General features: G+C 40.4%; 1 protein-coding gene across 3 annotated transcripts in view; it reads left to right on the forward strand.

Moving 5' to 3' along the window:
• The window catches only part of pax7a (paired box 7a), a 67,622-nt gene that overhangs the window by 22,348 nt on the left and 29,621 nt on the right, over window positions 1–15,653 (forward strand). For all 3 annotated transcript variants that reach the window (XM_077204132.1, XM_077204133.1, XM_077204131.1), the window contains 3 exons: window positions 3,311–3,510; window positions 12,750–12,915; window positions 13,597–13,793. In XM_077204132.1, the coding sequence (XP_077060247.1) occupies window positions 3,311–3,510; window positions 12,750–12,915; window positions 13,597–13,793 (563 nt within the window). The remainder of the gene's footprint in view (window positions 1–3,310; window positions 3,511–12,749; window positions 12,916–13,596; window positions 13,794–15,653) is intronic.

Here is a 15,653-nt window from a genome sequence, read left to right on the forward strand (position 1 = left end):
CAACGTAAACGGTTGAGCTAAATGTGTATGTTGGCTTAGCTGTTGCAGATAATGGGCCCTAAATGGATAAGATTTGGCTTTAGTAATTCATACATCCAAGAAGCAGAGAAGCTTCTCGTAACGGGTTATCTTCTTCTAGCTCTCTGCTCCAAAAGGGTTTGGTTTTTAAATGAAATACAATCTAAAATTCGTCAGAGCAATCTGTACGCACCTGATTTTGTTGCAAATTAAATACTCGGCGCAAAGTCAACATTTCGTTAAAGATCACGTTGGGCCCTGGAGGAAAAACATTCAGGCTGTAGCACAGAATGAATGGAACATAATTAGGCTTTAATTGGCTGATAAATGAGCAGAGGACTTTATCAATATCCCCAGAACCCTCAAATAGAATTACAGCTCGGTTATTGTGTCGAGGATTAGTCAGGATGTACCTTATTGTTTTAAAACAGGGAAGAGTTCTTGTGAATTGACCTCACATCTTCTTGGGCTTAAAGTGCAAATTAACTGCTGCTTTTTTTTGTCCCCTGATTACGGTGGTTATAGTGCATTATAAACAAGGAAGGAAAGCCATATATTTTATGAAGTAATGGTGATAATTTAGTGTATAATAGAGTTCAAACTTCAATATACATTAAGCCATCTCATTTTGAACTTAAACAGTCAGCCTCCACGCTTACATTAGCAGCTAGCAGAGACAATATGCTTGTAGTACATTACATGACTGCCATAACCTATCTGAACCCATTTGGGACTTCTGTTCCCTTGATAAAAGCTAGCATCCCAATCAGTGGATCACTTCGGGACAGAGATGAGGCCTGAATCGTGCCCCTCTCACTGCTCTATCTCTGCCAGCATCTGTTTCATTACCATAATCCTTTGCTGTTGTCAGGGGGCCTGTTGACCTTCAGTCTTGGGCTCGCAAGACGGCTGAGCTAGAGCTTGTGAGACGGCAACAACAACCTGAGTTTTGTTTCTGAGTTTTGCCCCTTGATTACATGTTTTGAAAAAATATTTCAGTACAAAAGACGTGCGGTGGGATTTGATACGGTTACAGTATGTTTGTAAGTTAAAGCAAAAAGTCTTTGATGTGTCCAACGGGTCGACAGAAAGAAAACAAAGAGGCGTGAGGACAGGGTACGCTGACAGAATCTTGCCTCATGAATCATGTGGCGAAACTGTGCAATGAAACAAAAATCACAGCGGCACGTCTCTCCCTCCCCCTCAGGATGCCGAGGTGACTTTGGAAAGTGATCCGTAGACCACTGCGCCAGTCTCAAGTGTTGTCATGGTGTGTTAGCAACAAATCGCTCTGGCGCATCCTCATGAAAACCAACAAAGGGATATCCAGGATATGTACATATTCAACTTTGTATATTCAAGATTTTTTTTTTCGTGTGCTGGAGTGCCAGGCAGTGTTGTAAAAAAATCAATCTTTATTAAATGGGGGAAAGATGGAGGAATTGATTTAATGAATGCGGAGTCATGTCCTGCGGTCGCATGTAATCCATTGAGAATCATTGAGCCAGAGCTTGGGGAGACAAAAAGACATTCTGTGAAGACTGCTCGAGTGGTCTGTAATGATAGTCTCCATATAATCCGCTAATTCCTTGTTTAATTAAACTCCAGAGCCGGTCTAGAGAATGCAGCAGTTTGGTTTGTCTTGAAGCGGTTGCATTGCGGAAGGGTTTCTTTCTTCTGTTGTTGATGTCGTTGCACCATATACTTGCACATGCACCAAGAAGAATGCATGAGTAAATACACAAAACCCTAGATTGTTTTGTCTTTTATATTTATTATTTCCATGTGCATTCACACATGTACCAGAAAGAATGCATTTCATACTTACTTTTACATGCAGAGTTTTATTGATAATTATATATTTTGCTGCTTCTATTGTGCAAGTAGTTCACCTAAACTTACATGCACCATGAATAATACATGCATGGATACGCAAGCATGCACCAAATCACTTGTACACCTGCATTTCGGTTCTTTTTATTGTTATGGTTGCATTGCGTTAGGTGGTTGTTTTTTCTTTATTGTCAGTTTCAAGTGCACCCAATACTTGCACATGCACCGAGAAGAATTCATTCGCCGATACGGACGGACACACTCGCACGCCGATGCACATACTAATATACATGCACTTTCGCACTCCCACAGGCCTTTTTGTAACCTCTTTTCCTGGCAGCCTATCAGCCATAGAAGAGGCCTGGCAGATGGGGGTTTGGGAGAGATGATCAGGCTCTGGTCTGGCAGAAGGAAACAGAGATGCAGGAAAACTCATGTGAAGTGGTCCAGGGTGCAGGAACCTGCTGATCAGCAGTGGGCAGAGAGCGCGCACGATGGCTCAAAGGAGATTTGTCTCCGTCGTGGCAGCTGTGGCGTTGCGGGGGAAGGAGCTTGAAGCCCTTCTTTTCTGTCTTTCCCCCGTGGATGATGCAAGACCAAAGGGCCTGGAGCAAGACTCAAGCTCAAGCTGCTTGTTAGCACTCATGCGTTTTAAGAAAGCAAATGTAGAAGTGTGATTTTTGTGACAGGACCTTTCACAAGCTTTCTGCTGCCGTGAATAGATATACAGAGGTGGCTCACAAATAAAGTATGATGCAATTTTAGAATCAATTATCATGGTAATGTATTTCAGTAATATATCTTAACACACTCCATATCTCTCCTTACAAACGCTTCTCTTGGCTCGGTCGTAGTAGTGTTCGTCTTTGTGCCGGGGAAATACTCCTCTGGCTAAAATGCAAACTGCCAACTGCGATCTGCACTTGTCTTTGACTGCATGCCTGAAAAAAAAGTAATGTAAAATATGTTGTAATATATTTCGAACACTAGCTTGAAACACAAAGGGAGGGATTCAATAGCCCAGAAGTCTCATACATCCTTATTTCAAACACTTGCTCTTAGGAGTTAGCCCCAGGCCGCTGAAGAGAGAATAAGGCGGACGTGCTAGAGCAAGGTGTCTGGTGTAGATTACCCTAACCCTCACAGTTACGTCCCCCAGGCCTCTCCAGGGCTCAGTGGCAGGATTATGTGTCTGAAGACTTCTCACATATGAATAAGACCCAATAAAACGGTATCTAGCGCTCCATTGACATGTCGAGATAACGGAAGCATTAATATCGTCGTGATAGCCGTTCGTTTTCCATTGACAAATGTGCTGCAATACTGCTGCTTAAAGATGACAGCTGAGGTTTTTAATTGCTGTATGCATCACATTTTTTAAAATAACGTGGTATTTTTTTTAAAGCTCGTGCTGATATTCGAAGCCACTCAAAGACTTATTTCCAAACTGTGCACACAGGTAATCGTACGGACGAGGGTTCAGATATAGAGTCGGAGCCAGACCTGCCCCTGAAGCGGAAACAAAGACGCAGCCGTACCACCTTCACGGCGGAGCAGCTGGAGGAGCTCGAGAAGGCCTTCGAGAGGACACACTACCCCGACATCTACACCAGAGAGGAGCTCGCACAGAGGACCAAACTGACCGAGGCTCGTGTACAGGTGAGATACACCCACTTGCACAGATAGATGCATTTCCCCTGGACAGTTTTGCAGTACACTTTGAATGTATTACGTTTGAGAACTATCACATTTGTTTTACCTCCTGTTGGAGTCGTGTCTTCTCTTGTCATCCACATGCCTCTGTTTATTGGCGGTGTTTGTTATATATATTTATTTATTCTGCAGAGACTAATTGTTTGACCTACGGGAGTACATCACTCTTGGTCAGATGTCAGTTGGAGCCCTATTACTTTCACCCCGAGTCTTTGGGTCGCTTCCTGACAGTTTGTGAACCCTATAGTTTTATGTAACATCGCAAAGCAAATACAGTAGAATTATTGCAGCAGCTGCACTCCGAACTAGTGAGAGACAAAAAGAGGGATGGGGGAAAAAGAGAAGGGAAGAAAGAGGAACAGACAAAATGCATTCCTGATGGATTTCTCATCTCTTCCCTTGGCCGGCGATCGCTTCCCAGCACTTGAAAGCTGGCCGCTACTTGTAAATCCCTCTACATATCAGAAAGGATCCCTCTGGTTTACTCTGGGGACTCTGTTCCCTGACAACAACATTAATCAATCAAGCACTTGTAAAAGACTCGGCAAGGTGGGGGTCGGGGGTCTAGGTTTCTCCAAACACTCACCCTCATGTCGTCCTCCGTAGATCTCGACAATCTATCCTTAGGTTCCTCACCGGAACGTACACATAGGCAGGGTAACTGATTCAACATATGTCTTTGTCTGTCTCTTAGCGTTCAAGAAAAAAGACATATGTGTCTAAATGGTTGCTTCAACACACTTGGGAGAATGTTGAGAGATTTATGCTATGCCTGTTTTCTTGCAATATTTCACACATGATGTGTTTAGGGGACCGATTTGCATTGATTGTAGGTTTATGTCTGCTAAGCTCTGGTGTATGTAAAAGCATTCATTATTACTTAAACAGCATTGCAAAAGATAGTGGCGTCTTGGGGATTTCTAAAGGGTGAAATGGGAAAGTCCCGAGTTAAAATACTAGAACTCTTGGTCTTATGTTCATTATCATCATTGCTAACATGGATGGTAGATCATATTAGCAGTGATGATAATGAGCATAAGACCAAGAGTGTGAAAAAACACCTCTAATTGGTCAATGAAAAGCCACATGGTTGTCAAAGACAGGCGTCTTCTGTTCCAGCATGTTATGGCAAAGAATGAGCCATATTTGTAGGTCAATTGTGAATTTCTTGGCCTGCAAGAATCCCCGGGGGTGCTTGATGTATTTATGGTAACTGATGTGAATGACAAGAGATAGAACCAGAAGAAAACCTTTAACAAGCCAGAATAACGAAAAGGACACATCTCCCCCTCTCACATAATAGGGCTAAAGGGATATCATGTGAAAAGCTGAGGTATTCAAGTCATGGATATAATTTGTTAATGCAATTTTTCTCATAATCTAATTCTGAAACACTTTGAAAATCTCCAAAGGTCAACTCAAACTGAATCTTCCAAAAAGGTCACCCTAAGAAAGTGACTCTGGTTAAGCACAGTAAACAACAGCCATAGGTCTTCAATGTTGTTCTGCGCTTGGTCCAGTGTTCAGGGGGGATTGTGCCATTTCTCTGTGGAGTCTATTGTGTATGTTCTTGCCCTCCCTAAATCTGGCCCCCTCCAAATGGGGATTTCATGTGGTTTCGCCATTGACGTTTAACTGTTAGAATAGTCAGTCTGGTGGAGTACTCATGTAGATTTACTCATAAAAGTACAGTTCATCATAGTTCAATTTGACCTCCCATTGGACTGGCAATAAAGGGCGCTTGATGCATTTAACCCACCCAAAACACTAATTCAGTGAGGTGTGCAAGTTTGGCACGAGACCCGACAAGACGTTCCACCACTCGTACATGCCAAGTTATGCCAGCTGCATTGGCAGAGACTTTTTTAAGTGTTCTAATAAAATATGACATGCCGTTTCATGGCAAGAATGCAGTATTCTTCATGCAGTTACCATTAGGGGGGGTTTCGCAGAAGTTCCCACTGGTTTGGCTTTGGGTATGTCGGCAGGTTTCTGTGTAGAGATTCCTTCCAGGCCAGAGCGAGATCAGACCTTTGGCCCGGCTGCTGACCTGCTCCGCCACAGCTGTGCAGACCCATCTGGCAGATGTCAGTGTAGTGGGGAGTGGAGAAGAGGGCATTGGGGTGAGACAGGGGCCAAAAGAGGGGCCTCTCCACGCCTGGATCATCAACTCCAGAGCGTGTTAGAAAGGCGTCCTTCTGAAATCTTGAGGCAACGATATGGATGGAAAGTAAAATGAAAAGCATGGTGGTGCACCGTTCAGAATTAAACTAAGAATGACTTTTAAATTCCAAAATTTGAATTGAGGTAGCAAACAGGATGCAGAATTCCAATTTAAATTTGAATGTAAGGAAGTAGGTTTAACTAGTACTAGATTTTTTAACTAGACTTTAAACATTTGCTTTTCAAAGCCGTGATTGAAAGTTTCTAAAATGTTTAAAATGCCTTGAAGTTTGAAGGTTTGAATGTTAGATCTATAGATCTAAATTGTATTTAGTTTATATATTTCTTAATATTTAACCGAATGCATTTTAACCAGTGTGTCCTGTTTTGAATTTCTTTGAATTACAATTGAATACACTTCTCTTCATGTCATTCCAGCTTCCTGTGGGATGTGCCCAATTCAATTCAAATGCACACTTTTGAATTTAAAGGAAGCCAATTCTACAATTCAGAATTTTCCTTATCTCTGTTAAACAGTATATAGAATATAAATTGATCATATTTGATTTTTTTGATCCTCAGTTTAGTTTTAGCTACCATTTTTTTTGTATTGGTGAATGTTGTAAAGTTATTCCTAAATTGTTCTAAAAAGCTAACAACAGATAATCAGATAGTTATGATAAATAACTGCACCAATTGAGATTTTACTGTTATTTGAAGATCTCCATCCTGTCCATCTTCATCGAGACGTTAGCACTCTGTGTAGATCCTCTGTGGTTTTATCTGACAAATCAGGTAGCCCAGACCATATCTCACCCGGTTTGGTTTCAGTTTGGTTTGATGGAAGCGGGTTGTTAAAGGGTTGTGACAGGGTTATGTAGCCTAGCAGAATATTTCTCCCTGTGGCTTCACAGTCCTGCTGCTTTACTTCCATGAGGTGAATGAGCACCACATAAATGCCGTGTGACATTTGAGGAAGCAAAGCCACTGCTCAGACCATTAGCAGGATGGAGACGATTTTGCAGGCCATTCTAAGTGTAAGCTAGGTGAAACAAAGGGAGAATTTTCAACCAACTATGAGTGGCAGAAAGGCTGGTGATTGTTCTAAATCATCTACGATTAAGTGAATTCTGTTCTAATTCAGGCTGAAGTTAGCAAGTTAGCAGTCATAAGAGAGCCACGCTGCTAGCTCCTGCTTTCTGACATAGATCCCCTTTCACAAGCCCTGCGCATTTTCCATGCAGCTATTATAGTTAGTAGAATCTAATAAGGTCTAGCATTTCCTTTTATGAAGCGTAGAAATCAATTTGGCTGGAAATTAGCCATTCTACACCTGAGAGTTTTCGTTTTTTAATGCTAGCGTTTTAATGCTAACTGCTAGGAGGCTATGAAGGGGAGGCTGTGTAGTTTGAGGTGTTGGCCAGGAGATAGCTGAAGATATTTAGCATTTAAAGTGCATAGAATGTATTAATCAAAAATAAAAAGATGGGAAAGATAGGAAAAATTTATTATTAGTGATCTTTGTAAAGGCATTGTTTTGATGTTGTCTCTTTATGGTTCCTCCACAGTTTTTAGAATACATACTGCATGCAAACTTGTGGCAATATTGCATTTATTATTCCAGCAGTTCCTTGCACCCTGAGACCAGGAAAATGTGAGCAAGAAAATCCCATCCAGCCCAACAGGCAACTTTGTTCCTGAGAGTCTTAGCTTGTGCACCATAAAAGAATAAATAGGATTTATGGAGACTGTAAAGAGCAAAATTGTTGCAATGCATCAATGAGAATGTTCTAACAGTTTTGCATTATTAGAATTTAAATTACTTTCTTTTAGCCGCTTTGTGTTTGTTGATTCTTATCTAAGTAATCCCAGTCTCCTTTTTGCAATTCGTGTTCCCAGTAATGTTAATTAGCATAGCGCCAGACAGAGAGAAAGAGAGCGAGAGAATTCAAGCAGGCCACAGAAGAAAGAGAAAATGAAAATGATTGTTTGATGTAGTCAACACATTGCTTGTTAGACTGAATCGCATTTGTTGGTATAAAAACAGATGTCGCCCTTGTTTAATGTTTATTCCTTTGAAACACGAGGTGAACGGCCTGAAACCTTTTAAAAGCTTCCCTTAACAACATTTTCCTAAAGAAGAAACAGATTTCAGAGGAGACTGTTGTCGTGTCCAAGTCTACCTTGGATTTACGGGCGACTTTTTGCGGTGACTTATGGAGTCCACAGGTGTTTGTGTGTGTTTTGGTGTACACAGTGGACAAACAAGGGAAACAGAATAAGAAACATTGTGCGTGTGCAAGGTTTATCCCGTTTATCCGTGACAGGTTTGTGCAGTAAACACAAATCTCCACAGACACCCGCATTGGACACAGTGACAGTGTTGAGCCCAGACGCTGCTCTGTCTTTGGGTTTATAGACCGTAATGATCAAAACAAATGTACACACGATCAGCCAGACACACATAGCTTCTCACACACTTCACGATTTGAGGTGTGCCTAAGTGAATTGATTGATTAAAGGAGTAGTGCACTCAAAAATTTAAATTCTGTCATCATTTACTCGTTATCATTTCAAACCTCTATTACTTACTTTCTTCTGCACAACCAAAATACAATTTGTTTAAAATTCCGCTGCAGCATTGACTTTCATTGACATTGGAGTTTAAAAGACAATTATTATTCAGTAATATTATCATTTTAACTGCACTAATGCTATCAGACGAGAACACAACTGGATTGCTCTGGATAATGACACTAACTTTGCAAGATTGACATTCAGTTATTGAACTGAATTGAATCAACATTGAACTGACTTGAGCTGAATGCTGATGCCATTGCCTTCTGTAGAGCTGCTTTACACCTGAAATTGAATTTGTTTGATACATTTTGGTAAATTCTACTGAATATGGGAACGTGAATTGAACTTGTTTAATAATTGATGAACTTTGCAACACTGACACTATTATTGAACTGAACTTAAACAACACTGAACTAAAATGTGATGTGTTTTCTGTTACAGCAGAAATAATTTTTGGTGAATTTTACAAAATTAACACTATTATTTTTCTGTTTATTAATGTGAAGCTGCTTTGAAATTATCTATATTGTATAAAGCACGTGAATAAAAGACATCATTTTCATTTTTGGATGAACTATCATTTTAAATCAATGCTTGTGCAAATATATTCAAGTGCACAACCCAGCATAAACCAAACCTTTTCATTTATTTATCGTTATTTCAAACTTCTTATCCTTTATCAGCCCCATTGTTTCAGCATTCTCCCTCTCGCCGTCATGACATGCTAAGAATCGCTGTCAGTGGACGCCGCTGAAACTCTTCCTCATGTGGTTTTGGTGTGCGTTGGATGAATACCATCTCAGTGGAGGAATTAGGCTGGATTGCAGACAGTGAGAAGGGGAATCTGGGACTGTTCAAGGTGACTTTGTGATTGGGTTCCAAATCCAGCTCACAGGGTACGACTGGAGCGACCCAGAAAACACACTCGCACATAATCCCGGGTCAGGCACTATGTGACGCATCTCTCCCTGCTATAACACAGAACTGTATTTATTTAGGCACATTGGGCTCAATGTTTAACTTGATAAGAGTTAACTTGTGTACGTCTGTGACGCCACGTCGTTTTCAAAAGCAGCAAATTCACTTAGACAGAAATGCTTCACAGGCTGCTGGTGTGATTAAGGCAGACGGGAGTCTTTGCAGAGCACATGGTAAAGCCACAAGATCTGCTGGCTGTCGTAAACGCTCTGACACAGGGATGCAGGTGGCTCACTTACAACGATGTATCAGAAATCTCTTTATGAATTGTCAAAGCCTTATGCATCTTACAGATTGTGTGGTCTTGCACGTGCAGAGATTAGTTGATGTGCGAGGATGAATGTGGAGGAAAGAGATCGAACATAAAGCCGAGGAGAAACAAACCACTATTAAAGGTGATAAAAGTTTGCTTTGACATATTCCTGCAGAAAACAAAACCTCTTAGACTTTGATGAGATTAAATGACCTTTTGCTTAAAGTCAACACGATTGAAATGACTTTCTCAGCAGATGTTCCTGGGTTTTTACAGAGAGGCTTTCGGATTTCGCTTTTTAACACTCCATAAATCAGAAAATATTGTCAGATTTCTGACTCATTTTGAGAGAACAGCCTTGAAACACATGTAATGTAATTGAAATCTACCGACACAAATAGATAGTGTAATAAAATAAATGCATAAAATGTACATTTGGATGTTTTTGTTCCACTAGTCAAAAAGAGAACATGTTAAAGTCCCCCTGTTGTGAAAATCAAGCTTTTAATTTTGTTTGTGTCTACAAAAAAAAAAGACAAACCATGTGCAAATTCATAAGTCAACACCATTGCTGACTATTTTCACCTTAAAACTGCAATGAACCAAAGACAGTCTCAAAAAACACGGTTCGAAATCGTTTCTGGCAACAACTACCTTGTAACCAATCAGGTCAACGTGTGATTGTCAACAAGTGGATCTCTGAACTGCTGTGAGTGAGTGGAGGCGGGGCTCATTTGCATATTCATAGAACCGCATACTAAATGAGGCAAGGGTGTAGAGCTACATTCAAGCTATTTTAAGGCATGAAGATTTTTTTTTTCAAGAAAAAATATTAAATTTGGTGATCAAAGATGAGTTTTAAGGGGTACACAATTATTGACTACAGGGGGACTTTAAGGAAGCTAAATAGCCCAAAATCTCAAAATGGACCAGTGCATGAAAAAACAAAAACAATGCTATGAACGATTAAATGTTCCTCGCTGATGTCACAGAAGAGAGTGTCTGCACTTTGCGGCAGAAGAAAGAAGGAAAAGGCCATCAAAGGATGAAGGGTTGGAGCGTGGGGTTCAGAGGTCATGGGTCAGGAGGCACAGAAGAACGGGACACTTTTGCACTTGTGGGGGAAGGCCACAGCGTTCTTCCATTCTTGTAAACCGTTCCTCTGATTCCCACTAGGAGATCCGTTCGAATCTCAGCACATGCATCTCCCGAGTTTCTTCAGGACGCGAGACCATCTTTTATCTGTCTGGAACACCAGGTTTAGGCTCAAGGCAGACAGAAGGGGTGAAGCGTCTCCTCCTAAACCCTCCTAAAAGAGGATGAGGGTCGGGTGGGGGTTTCACGTAAAAAAGAAAGATTCGAATCCGACGCATGACAGATGGGTAATAGTCATCTTTAGTGGCATCAAACGTTGGCGAGCCATTGAAGTCATCTGAATGAGATGCTAGCTGTTAGTGGCCTGACAGTTTTGCACATGGACAATGTAAGCAACGCTTTGTAAGAAAGGGCCAGTGTGTTTTGTAGAGTGTGTCTACGGTGTCGTTGCATCAGAATAGAGTGTGTCCTTGTGTGTGTACCATGAAAGTGGAGCTCTTAAAGCCACGTTTAAAAAGGGACGCCCACTCTTTGTGGACACTTTTCAGCCGGGTGTATTGAGAGGCCTTTGTCCCCACCTTTCATCTGGACGCACAATGGACCGGCCCGTTTTAAACACAACGGTAGATGAACTGCCCTGACAGTGTATTAAACGCGGATGAATTGCCAGTGCATGGCATAGATCAATGTCCTCCAACCTTTCACATACGCAGGGCCGCGGTCTTGTCCCTGTGAAATAGAGCGGGCTGCTTTCAGAGACGTTAATTATATTCATGTTTTGATGGAGGAGAAGCTGTTTAAAATGTGCAAATTGTCCTCGTTTCAAGACAACTGTCTGAAGTCAGTCTGGTTTAAATGGAAGGTTAGTTTGGTCTGACTTAAAGTGTGTAATGTTTTCAATGTTAAAATAATTTCTTTAATGTGCACAACTAAGTAAACCATTTGAAGACTTACTTCCTGAATAATGTAAACACTGTGACTCTCCGGAGCTTTATATACATTTGTTTGGATCTGTTGAATCAACTTGGATTGCCAAATAACACCCTAGCAATGCATGGGCAAGCACCATTTTTTTTTTATAAAATCTTCTTTTTTTGGTCCTTTCGAGTGCCTCTGGTTACTAAAATAGATCCTCCGTTTGGGTTCAAATTGACTGCAAATTATAAAATATAGATTTCATATTTTATAAACTACAAAGCAGTCACATCAATTAAGTAAAATGTATTAATATATCACTTTTCACATTACACATTGTTTCAAAGCTTTGCAGAAAATCCTTATGTTAATGTTTATAAAATCTAATTTATAGTCACATTTAGCAAAGCTGGACGATAATATAGTTCAAGTAAGAGATGCATGAATATCCATAAAGAGCTGGATGATAATATAGTTATTAGATATTTACTAGTATATAGAATATTCAATTTTACACAGCAAAAAGTGATGATTTTTGGCAAATCTCATGGAAACCATTGGGATGTCAATTTGACGGCATCATAGGGAGAACATTTCTACAGTCTTACCAAAACACACTGATGTGTCAACTTTGCATTCAGATTCATGACACTCAATGAGAAAAAGTCTCAAACTTGTAGTTTTGTTCATAGAGTCCTTTTTAGGGAAGCTCAAACACATCATTGTTCATTTACTTCGTCTGCATTAATTTAGTAAAGTGAAACAGTTCATCCACACTAGTAGCTTGATAATGAATGTGAAATGTGAAAGATGTGCGTGTACTAGTCCATGTGTGTTTCAGACAACACTGCTGCAGGAAAAGTCTTTAAAGTGTCCGACAGGTAGATAAACATACTCGAGATGTCTGTGGAGATGTGTGGGCTACCTCTGACCTGTTTACGACCTCTCGAGCTCAAAGCGGCCTGTTTATACAGATCACAGCTTTAGCCACTTAACTAGAACAACAGGGACCTCGCTATGAGCTAAGAGACGGTTTCCCATGAGGACGCGCTCTCTGCCACACACATGCACATGAACCTGTCTGGAAGACTACAGGTTATGTGGATGGAATCTTGTTTAAAACAATTAGTATTCATCTTTGCACAACTGTCTGTCTGTCTTGTTTATTTTTCTAAATTGTACCTCCATCTTCTTTCATTAGGTCTGGTTTAGCAACCGAAGAGCAAGGTGGCGCAAACAAGCAGGAGCAAATCAGCTGGCAGCATTTAACCATTTGTTGCCCGGAGGGTTTCCGCCTACCGGCATGCCAACCTTATCCACCTATCAGCTTCCAGAGTCAACGTATCCAGGCGCCACTCTCTCGCAAGGTAATGCACCGTAATCCATAACCCCCTGTAGATACACACTACCGTTTAAAAGTTTGTGGACAGTAAGAGCTTTATTTATAGGCTATTTTTTGCAAGCATGCATTAAATTGATCAAAAGTGACAGCAAAGAAATTGTTACAAAAGACGCTGAAAATTCAGCTTTGATCACAGGAATAAGTTACATATTGATATGATATAATAAAATATAATATAATATAATACAATATTTCACAATATAACATTTTGAAGTACAAGAGACTTCTTTCAAAATCCTAAAAAAACTGTAGTGTATAACCCTGCAAATACAATGTGCTAACACAAATTTTGTTACAATGGTTTCATATTGTACTAAATGTTTACAATATTAATTGCAGTACAATTAATATGGTTTTACCGTAGAGGTCTAAAAATATTCTACTACCATTTTGGTACTTAATGTTAGATGATAACACAAATAGCGGTAGCAGTTAATTTTACAGTCGCATGTGCATGCTATGTACTTACTACAGTAATGACAATAACTGGGTAATAACTAGGTAATAACTCTGAACCTACCCCTAAACCTAACCTTAACCCATGTAGTTACCTTATGTTACCCTGTACTTTCTTATAGGTACACAGTAAGTATAGTGCAGCCCAAATAGCTGTTCCTGTCTCATGGTGTGTGTGTTTGTGTGTCAGATGGCAGCAGTACTTTACACCGGCCACAACCTCTGCCTCCGTCCTCCATGCATCAGGGTGGGCTTTCGGCGGACACCAGCTCTGCCTACGGGCTTTCCTCCAATCGACACTCCTTCTCCAGCTATTCAGACACGTTCATGAGCCCGTCAGCTTCAAGCAACCACATGAATCCCGTGAGCAACGGCCTCTCGCCACAGGTTAGTGCAGAGGCCTCTTTCCAGTGTGAGAACGATGAATGAACGCCAGCATGCTTCAGAGATCAAGAACGCTGTAGAATTAAGCTAGCATCAGCTTCTTGTGTGGAAACAGATCATTTTGTTCTGATATGGAGAAACGAAAGCACAAAACCTGTGAAGTTTGCTTAGTTTCTTTTTCAGGCACTTAAACTTAAGGTTAAAGTCAGCTTTTAAAATAGAGAGCACCTGCGTCATGCATAAACTTTATTTTAATCATTCCCAAATCTTTGCCATTTTTTTTTACATCAGGGCAGAGTCTTCAAAGTCAGCATGAAATTGCTTTCATTTTACTTTCGTTATGTGAAGTACAGGAAGATGGGACTTGATGGGAATCATCAAGTGTGCTAAAACAATGTCTAAATAGAGAGCCTAAATCCCTCCTCTCCGCTTCCGGCTCATGGGACCTTATTTCGGAAAAAATATGTATGGTAGTCAATGGCGAGAGACAACTTATGTTTTTATTCCGTCTGAACTGTGCCCTGAATTACACATATAATGTTTGCCAATTTAAAAGATAATTATGAAAGTCAAGAAAGTCTCAGTTTGTCATAAAACAGAAGCGTAACATTTAGTTTTATGTGAAAATCGCTCAATGAACTACATCTCTCGTCTCGCACTATGTACGTCACCAAGCTCGTGTGTGTGTGTGCAGTCTGGTACAAAACACACAGGCATGACGGTGTAACATTACGATTATAATGTTAGACTGTAGGAAAAATGGCAGACGTTAGCTTCAGTAAAGTTAGCTTCATTCATTGAGAGAAAAGGTATGACGTCACATGCGCGCCTTTCGGGTTTGTAGTCTTTGTGATTGCGTATTTTCACAGTCTTATACCTCAACAGTTTTCATCAAACTGCCACTTTCTTGACTTAAAAATGTATCTTTTAAATTGACAAACATCATATGTGTAATTCAGGGCACAATTCAAACGGGATCCAAATATTTGTTTGGATTGTTGTCTCTCGCCATTGAATACCATACAATATTTTTCCGAAATAAGGTCCCATGGTCCACCGGAAGGGGATGGACTTAGGCTCTCTATACCAATTTCGCTATAGGACAACATTTATCCCTGTGCGGCTTATGTGACAAAAAGAAAGTAAATATGGTCATGTCCATGTTGACTTTAAGAGAAAATCAACTGTTTAAACATTTAAATCTAAAGACATTGTTTAGGTGAAATCTATGTTGCTTTATTCATTAATGTCACACTCAGTTATTATTCCTCTAAAGCATTGGAGAATATGTGTTTTTGTACATGAGAGCAATGCTTTGTTTTGCGGATCTCTTGTTGTGTCATGTCTGGATTGTTGTTGCTGTGGTTCTGTTTCTGCACTTATCCTCTTTGGTCCCCATTAATGAGTATTTAGGCTGACTTTCCTTAGAAATGGTCCTGTCTTAAATACCCCAGCATTAAAAAATAATGTGTGTTGATGCAAATCGCATGTAAGGAGTGAATTATACACAATTATCCATCAATACTGGGCAGTCTTGCCGACCCTCACCAACAAGATGTGGCTAACAAGCATAAAATAAGATTGAAATGGTGTGTAAAGAGTTGAAAATGAATTTCAATGCTGCATTTGTCCACAATTACCCTTTCGTTCACACATGTTTTATTGGGGGTTTCCTTTTCTCTTCGCTGCTCTCTCAAAGCAGATTGAGAAACATTCTCTGTATTACCCTCTTTTTTCCAGAGAAGAAAGAATTAAGGATTTGGTGACAAAAAGAGCTTTTCCCCTCGTAACTACAACGTTGGAAGGATAACATGGGCGTCTTACAGTGAGAGAGATTGTTAATCGTGGCACAAGGGCTTTGAG

The sequence above is a fragment of the Siphateles boraxobius genome, unplaced genomic scaffold (assembly GCF_051911475.1).
Source record: "Siphateles boraxobius isolate OS27281-9 unplaced genomic scaffold, OSU_SipBor_1 5, whole genome shotgun sequence".
NCBI classification, from domain to species: domain Eukaryota; kingdom Metazoa; phylum Chordata; class Actinopteri; order Cypriniformes; family Leuciscidae; genus Siphateles; species Siphateles boraxobius.